The sequence below is a fragment of the Pantherophis guttatus genome, chromosome 7 (genome assembly GCF_059756535.1).
Source record: "Pantherophis guttatus breed Tessera chromosome 7, ASM5975653v1, whole genome shotgun sequence".
In the NCBI taxonomy this organism is placed as follows: domain Eukaryota; kingdom Metazoa; phylum Chordata; class Lepidosauria; order Squamata; family Colubridae; genus Pantherophis; species Pantherophis guttatus.
The window spans coordinates 9,394,339-9,403,250 of NC_142069.1; the positions used below are offsets into that span (position 1 = coordinate 9,394,339).

General features: G+C 47.4%; 1 protein-coding gene across 1 annotated transcript in view; it reads right to left on the reverse strand.

Moving 5' to 3' along the window:
* The window catches only part of ST8SIA1 (ST8 alpha-N-acetyl-neuraminide alpha-2,8-sialyltransferase 1), a 61,903-nt gene extending 60,957 nt beyond the window's left edge, over positions 1-946 (reverse strand). Inside the window, exon 1 of the mRNA XM_034442142.3 lies at positions 169-946. Within this exon, the coding sequence (XP_034298033.1) occupies positions 169-356 (188 nt within the window). The 5' untranslated portion in view covers positions 357-946. The remainder of the gene's footprint in view (positions 1-168) is intronic.
* Positions 947-8,912: the final 7,966 nt, after the last annotated feature.

Genomic DNA, 8,912 nt, shown 5'->3' on the forward strand with positions numbered 1-8,912 from the left:
GCACATACGTTTGTGCATTGACAATAAAGATTTGAATTGAATAGTTTTCCCCCACCACCCACTCCGCGTGGTCAAATCGACGATGCCGGCGGCCCCAAGGGCTCGTCTCCCGGCTTGCCCAACCCCGGCGCGACCCTTCCCCGCAGGAAGCGGCGAGGCGCAGCTCACCTGAACTCGGCCGCGGCGCTGAGGTTCCTCCGCCAAACTCTGCCTTGCTGCCGGAGCACCTCGGGCACGATCTCCTTCTCGTCCGGCAGCCGGTAAACCGGGAAGATGTAGAGCCAGTAAAGGACCAGGAAACCCAGAGCGCTGGCGCCCACCGGCAGCCGCGTGCGCGGGCCTTTGCAGAGCGCCATCCTCCGCTCTCGACCTAGGCGTCAGTCCTGGGGAGGCTGAGGGAAGGAGACGCCGGCGGCGGCGCCGCCGCTTTCTCTTCCAAGGGCCGGCGGGAAGGAAGGTGGGCGACCCCAGACCCCCCATGCAGGGACGGCCCCGCGCTGCCGGCGCCGCGGACCTCACGCCTGGCCGCGCGGCGATACGCTTTGGAGGATGCTGCTGATGCTGCCCACGACGCCGAGGACTCTGAGGAGGAGGAGGTGGATGAAAGAACCGGCCGGGCGCCTAGCTGGCCTTCGACTTCTAAAAACCCAAGCGAGGGCAGCGGGGCAAAAGCGCCGAGGCTTCCCCGCCGGCTTCTTGTGGCCGCACGGGGCTTCCCACCCCACCCCCTCGTTTAGAGGGACAGCGGCGGCGGCGGTTCCCCTCGGCCGCCCATCCTTGCGCCCGGCTGGCGAGGAAATGGGGCGCGGGGAGGGCGAGCCGGGGAGAAAAAGCGGCCGGCCGTCAGAGGGGGGGTTGGGAAGAAGGAGGAGGAGAAGAAGAAGGAGGAGGAGAAGAAAAAAGAGGAGGGGGCGAGAGGTGTGATGGCGGCGGCGCGCGCGCCGAGCGTTTGGGGATGCTCGCCTTGCCCTCGCCTCAGTCTCCTCCTCCTCCTCCTCCTCCTCCCGCTGCCCTCGCGCTCGCCCAGGCTGGCGGGTTGGCTGGCTGGGCTCCCCCCCCCGCCCCACACAATCCCCCTTCCCCGGGTCTCCTGCACACATACCCTCACCCCCACCCTCACCTCCCTCTCCCTCGCGGACTTGCTGTCGCGAGGACAAAAGGAGAGCCCAAAGGGTGGGGCCGGGGATGAAAGGCCCAATTGAGGGGAAAGGGGGAGCTGGGAGGGTTCCCCCCCCCTCGGAGAAAAGAAAAGCGCGCGCGCCGTGACCAAAAGCGCCCCGTTTTCTCCTCAAGAAAGGAGGAGGGCGGGCTGGGCTTGGGAACAGAGGGGGTGGGTGGGTGAGGATTGAGAACAAGAGGAAAGAAAACCGAGATTGGAACAGACTGAGGGGGGAGGTGGGGGAGGATTAAGGGGAAGGGGCCTCAGCCCCCCCTTTTTTTCCCCCTCACAAAGGAAAAAGCCTCTCCCTTTTCCCGGGTTCGTTCCCCACCCCCCCAATGGCTTCCCAGGCTGGGCTGGGTTGGGCTCCCTTGATATAGATGCAACGTCCTGCACAATAGATGCCTTGGAGTCGGTGGTGGTGAGGAAAACTGCTGGAGTCGAGGAAGATTTAGGGAAAATGGATTGGTGTACATCAGCCCTGGCTTGTAAAAATGAGCGGTGGTGGGAAATGTGTTGTGCTTGCGAATAAGGTACTGAAGCTACCTGATTCGTACAACATGTTTAAGACCCTAAACTGGTAATTTCTCAACTTTGGTGGTTGGGGAATTCTGGGAGCTGAAGCCCATCCTCTTAAAGCATAGTGGCTGAGGGATTCTGGGAGCTGAAGCCCATCCTCTTAAAGCATAGTGGCTGAGGGATTCTGGGAGCTGAAGCCCATCATCTTAAAGCATAGTGGCTGAGGGATTCTGGGAGCTGAAGCCCATCATCTTAAAGCATAGTGGCTGGGGATTCTGGGAGCTGAAGCCCATCATCTTAAAGATAGTGGCTGGGGATTCTGGGAGCTGAAGCCCATCCTCTTAAAGCATAGTGGCTGAGGGATTCTGGGAGCTGAAGCCCATCATCTTAAAGCATAGTGGCTGAGGGATTCTGGGAGCTGAAGCCCATCATCTTAAAGCATAGTGGCTGGGGATTCTGGGAGCTGAAGCCCATCATCTTAAAGCATAGTGGCTGGGGATTCTGGGAGCTGAAGCCCATCCTCTTAAAGCATAGTGGCTAAGGGATTCTGGGAGCTGAAGCATACATATACTAACTAAAGCATACTGGCTGGGGAATTCTGGGATGGGGGGGTGAAGCCCACAGATAGCAAAGCATGCCGACTGGGCAATTCTGGGAGATGACATCTAACCTGTCTTAAACGCACTGGGGTTGAGAAACACTGTCCTAAACCCAGTTCTACAAACCCAACAGCTGAATTCGTCTAGTAGGCTCTGCCAGATTAAAATGGGTCATGTCTGGGAAGCATTTACTGTCTGGGAAGCACTTATCAAACTTGAGTCATTCTGCCTGGAACTGTAGGGAGAAATATCCTTCTGGGTTCAGCTCCCAAGTGGGGAAAAAGACACTGGAAACATGGAGACTGCTTGGAAAGATGGTTTAATGGTGGACAGGATCACATGGGTTGAGTTCCTGAAAGGGAAAGGAACGAGATACAGCGAGTCCCCGGGTTTTATGCTTTCTCTGGCTTTGAACTTCCTAGGGCCCTGAAAGACTATCCCGATTGGTTGTCAGACTCCCAGGGTCTGAGGGTCTTAGCTAGCCTTGCTGGCTGATGTAATCTTCCCAGGTGCCATGTGGTGAGTTTCTGTCCTATTATGTTGCAGATGGGTCCTATTGTCAAAGATTGAGTTTCTGCCTCTGGCCCATTAACAAAGGGGGGGAGGCAGGAAGGTGGGAGTTGCTTTGTCTTTAAAACATGTTTCTCCATTTCTCAACCAGGGAAACATAATATTCTGCCTTTTTAATATTTCCCAAAATATTTCATTCTTCCAGGAAAGGGGTGGGTGCTAACTTCCTACAGAATGACTGCAGCACCACTGATGGGTTCAGTTGTGCCGACAAGAAAAAAACTTCATCTGCAAATGAAAGAGACCGATGGCAGAATGACAATCATCTCCGTTGCCAGCGTGAACAGCCTTCTGTCCACTACAGCAGATTGTGCAAACCCAGGTCTCAGGTTATTTGCTTTGGGGGAAAAAAATAAATGAGAAAGAGACTCGTGTGCATTGTATGTGTGTATGAGACCAAGAGAATCACAGAATTGTGAAAGATTTGAATATGACATACGATGTAAGAGCCCCTATCCTTTATCTAAAAAGTAGAGTTTTAACCTGTGGGAAACAGAGTTTGTTGTTTTTACAAAAACTAAGAAGACATGCTAGACTGTGAAGAAAATACATTATATATATTTCTAATCTCGTGAGTGAGGCTGAAGCTTGAGAATTGTAGAATAGAATAGAATAGAATAGAATAGAATAGAATAGAACAGAACAGAACAGAACAGAACAGAACAGAACAGAACAGAACAGAACAGAACAGAATAGAATAGAATAGAATAGAATAGAATAGAATAGAATTCTTTATTGGCCAAGTGTGATTGGACATACAAGGAATTTGTCTTTGGTGCATATGTTCTTGGAGTACATAAAAGAAAAGATACATTCATCAAGAATCATAAATTACAACACTTAATGATAGTCATAGGGAAACAGTCAATATAAATCTTAAAGGATACCAGCAACAAGGTCACAGTCATAAGTCATAAATGGGAGGAGATAGGACAGTGATGGCGAACCTTTTAGGCATCAAGTGCCCAAACTGCGCACGCTCACATGCCCAAACGGAAAGATGCAGACATGTGCAGATGTGCACGAACATGTGCATGCACATACATGCATGTGGACATACACGAGTGGACGTGTGGATGTGTGCATGTGAAAACGTGTGAATGTGCGCATGCAGGGACATGCACGCATTTGCAGACATGCATGCCTGCAGAGACCCAAAGACCAGCTGGCCAGCGCGGTAAGAGGTAAGATCTTTTTCTTTCATGAGCTTCTGTTTGCAGGGAAACAGAAGCTCACGAAAGAAACGCCATGGAGATCTGACCTGGGGTGATGGCACGCATGCCATAGGTTCGCCATCACAGATATATCTACATGGGTGTGCTTGTTATAAAGAATTTTATAATTCTTTATAAAATTCTCCCCAAGATTGGATGTTCACCTCAGCTCCTCAACATCATCAGGTCCTTTCATGAGGAAATGAAGGGCACTGTAGTTTTTAATCGCTTAACTTCAGATTCCTTTGATATTCGAAGTGGAGTGAAGCAGGGCTGTGTCCTCACGCCAACTTTATTCAGGATCTTTTTTTGCTGTCATGCTGAAACATGCTGTTCTGTCCCCATCCCACACGCACACACACCAACAGACGTTCAAGAGTTAAAGACCAAACCAGCCGGCAAAATCCTTTTCCTTATGATAACGGAACTTGGCAACAACCTAGTGGCTGCCTGCCAAGAGTTTATTATTTACAAAGAGGAGAGATAACTTCTCCCCGCTTCTGGTACATCAAAGGAAACAGTTCAATAATTACAGAGTCAATCAAGTCCAAAGATAATCCAGCAAAGTCTATAGCAAAAGTCCAGCAATGCAGAATGGCGTGGAAGCTTTCAGCTTTGTTCGTCACAAGGTTTGACTGCCCACCAGGCTCCCTTTTATACCCTTTTGTACATGCTTTTGGAACTGCAACAGAGGGTATTTACCTCCAGACCAGATCAGATGGAAAACTCTTTAATCTCTCTAGATTGAGAGCAAAATCTAAAGTTCAGCTGAAATGCTTATGGGATTTCCTCTTCACTGATGATGCTGCCGTCACTGCTCACTCTGCTGAAGACCTTCAACAACTTATGGACAGTTTTAGCAAGGCCTGCCAAGACTTTGGATTAACAATCAGCCTGAAAAAAACACAAGTCATGGATCAGGACGTCGATTCACCTCCCAGTATTACAATCTCTGCACAAGAACTGGATGTCATCCATGACTTTGTGTAGCTCGGCTCAACTATTTCTGACACTCTCTCTTTAAGATACTGAGCTGAATAAACATATTGGTAAAGTAGCCACCACATTTTTCAGACTTACAAAGAGAGTATGGCTTAATAAGAAGCTGATGGAACATACAAAGATCCAGGTCTATAGAGCCTGCATCCTGAGCACACTCTTGTACTGCAGTGAGTCTTGGACCCTCTATGCACGGCAGGAGAGAAAGTTGAGCACCTTTCATATCCGCTGTCTCCGACGAATTCTTGGCATCACCAGGCAGGACAAAGTTCCAAATAGCGCAGTCTTGGAACATGCTGGAATTTCTAGCATGTATACACTATTGAAACAGTGACGTCTACGCTGGCTGGGGCATGTGGTGAGAATGGCTGATGGTCGGATTCCGAAAGATCTCCTGTATGGAGAATTAGTGCAGGGAAAGCGCCTCAGAGGGAGACCACAGCTGCGATATAAGGATATCTGCAAGAGGGACCTAAAGGCCCTGGGAATGGACATTAACAGCTGGGAAACCTTGACCTCCGATCATTCAGCTTGGAGGCTAAAGACACAGCATGGCCTTCTCCAATTCGAAGAGACGCTTGTTCGGCAGGCTGAGGCAAAGAGGCAGTCCCGGAACCAGCAAAATCTGGGAGCTGGGCAGGGGACCGAATGTATCTGCCCTCAGTGTGGAAGGGATTGCCACTCTCGGATTGGCCTTTTTAGTCACACCAGATGCTGTTTTAGGACCTCTTTCCAGAGCACGATACCATAGTCTCTTGAGACTGAAGGATGCCAATGATGTGCTTGTTATTTGACTTTCCAGACTAACCCACCTCTTGGACTTCTTGATGGTCTCCCATCCAAGCGAACTCTTATTTTGTATTTTTTTTTTTAAAAAAAGATCTTTCAAGATTGGCTAGTGCTGTCACTTGTGGTGAGGATTGACATTTTAGAACAGAAATGACTTATTTCAGTCTGGTATTTTTTTCGACCAACCACGAGAAGGTTTTGCTTCAAAGTAGCTGAACCAAAACTGGACCTAGGTAGGAAGGGATCTGGATCTGTCTGAATTCAGGAATTCTCTGGCCAGCCCCAAGCAGGAGAATCCAAAGTCTGCAGCATAGGAAAAGTGACAGAATTGTAGAAATCTTTGAATTACCCATTGCAGGAGAGGCAAAGACAAGCCTTCCTCAGCTCTGTTCCTCATATTCTGTGGCTGTAAAATTGAAAGGAACTTTAAAACTGCTTTCTCGAAGACCCAATTCCTTTGGCAGTAATAATTTGATGCCATTCTCATGTGCAGGCAGAGTTTAGCTATAGCTCATTTTATATTAAGACCGTCTCTCATAAACATAGGCGCTGTAGTTCGGCTGATTTTTTTTTTAAACCATTAAGCAAAAATGTTCATGTTCCATTTATGCGTAAAAATCAGCCAAGGGTTTGATTTTCAGATCCAGTGTAATCAGCAATTTTCATGCAAAGGCCAGAGTCTTCCAAAGTAAACCTATTTTCAGCAGTTATATGAGAAGGGATGTTTTGTTGGATCAGGGCAATAAATAACCTTTTTTCCGGGTTTGTTTGTTTGTTTTTTACTTTTTTATACCACTTTACAAACCCTTAGTAAGGCCACACTTCTGCATCTAGTTCTGGCCACCACGATGTAAAAAAGATGTTGAGACTCTGGAAACAGAGTGCAGAGGAGAACAACATAGATAATTAGGGGGCTGGAGGCTAAAATATATGATGAATAGTTGCAGGAACTGGATACATTTAGTAACAGAGTTGGAAGGGACCTTGGAGGTCATCTAGTCTAGCCCCCTGCTCATGCAGGACAAAGAAAAGGACTAGGGGTGACATGATAGCAGTCTTCCAATATCTTAAGAGGCTGTCACAAAGAAGAAGTCAACCTTCAACCTATTTTCCAAAGTACCTGAAGGCAGGACAAGAAGCAATGGATGGAAACTCCTTAATCTCTCCTTAATCAAGGAGAGAAGCAACTTAGAACTAAGGAGAAATTTCCTGACATTGAGAACAATTAATCAGTGGAAGGGCTTGCCTTCAGAAGTTGTGGGGGCTCCATCACTGGAGGCTTTTAAGAAGAGACTGGACAGCCTCTTGTCTGAAATGGTATAGGATCTCCTGCTTGAACAGGAGGTTGGACTAGAAGACCTCCAAGGTCCCTTCCGGCTCTATTATTCTTATGTTCTATGTCCAGGCTTTTTCACAGATTTTCAGGAAAGACTTTCCTATATCCTGATATCCCATTCTTTGGCAGCAGGTAACCAAAAACAAATGCAGAAATGCAAAGATGGGATTACCTGGGTCGGTTGAGGTATTTGTGAAAAACAGATATATTGGAGGAGTGTTTGACTGCAAAATTAAATGGAGCCAGCTGTTGTGATGTAGCTGCAAAAAAGATTAAGACGGTTTTGGATTACATCAATAGATACATCAGTCCGGGATCATAGAAAGCACTTGTTCTAGTTTGTTTTGCATTGATCAGAGCTCATACCAAACACTTGTCCAGTTTAACATACTTGAAAGAGAATTTAGAGAAAATGGAACTTCAAATCCAGGTTGTAAGGACCCATGTGGCGCAGTGGTTAGAATGCAGTACTGCAAGCTAATTCAGCTCACTACCAGCAGTTCAATCCTGACCAGCTCAAGGTTGACTCCGCCTTCCATCCTTTCCGAGGTGGGTAAAATGAGGACCCAGATTGTTGGGGGCAATAGGCTGACTATGTAAACTGCTTAGAGAGGGCTGTAAAGCCCTGTGAAGCGGTATAGAAGTCTAAGGGCTAATGCTATTGCTCTCCCTTTTTCTTGTCTCCTTCCTTCCTTCCTTCCTTCCTTCCTTCCTTCCTTCCTTCCTTCCTTCCTTCCTTCCTTCCTTCCATGGTGCGCAGTGGTTAGAATGCAGTATTGCAGGCTAACTCTGCTGATTGCCATCAGTTCAATCCTGATTGACTCAAGGAAGGAAGGAAGGAAGGAAGGAAGGAAGGAAGGAAGGAAGGAAGGAAGGGCTGTGGTGGCACAGTGGTTAGAATGCAGTACTGCAGGCTACTTCTGCTGGCTGCCGGCTGCCTGCAATTGGGCAGTTCGAATTTCACCAGGCTCAAGGTTGACTCAGCCTTCCATCCTTCCGAGGTGGGTAAAATGAGGACCCAGATTGTTGAGGGCAAGAGGCTGACTCTGTAAACTGCTTAGAGAGGGCTGTAAAAGCATTATGAAGCGGTATCCGTCGCAACTTCAAACAGTAGGCAATTCGATTGTAACTCAAGGATTACCTGTATGTTCGTTTGTCTGTTGATCCGCTAAAGGTTTTAAAAAAAGAAAGGTAAGGATCAGAGGAATCCTTGGGAGGTGAGCGGGGGTTTAAAATATCAAAATCTAATCATGGCCATGCAATCAAAATTCCTCCCCTTTTGACAACTGACAGACCTGTCCCACATGTTAAAAAAAAAATGGGTGGGGGGAGGGTTTCAGTTGAACAGCTAGTCAGGAACAGCCTGAACCTCTTGAGCTCAAAGGCTGGTCACAGTGCGCATCTATGCATGGAGGTTCTATCTATCTATCTATCTATCTATCTATCTATCTATCTATCTATCTATTGATAGATGATAGATAATAGATGATAGATGATATTTGATATCATCTATCATCTATTATCTATCATCTATCAACTATCATCTATCTATATCATCCATTTATCTATCTATCTATATCATCTATCTATCTCTATCATCTATCATCTATCAACTATCATCTATCTATATCATCCATCTATCTATCTATCTATCTATCTCTATCATTTATCGTCTATCAACTATCATCTATCTATATCATCCATTTATCTATCTCTATCATCTCTAT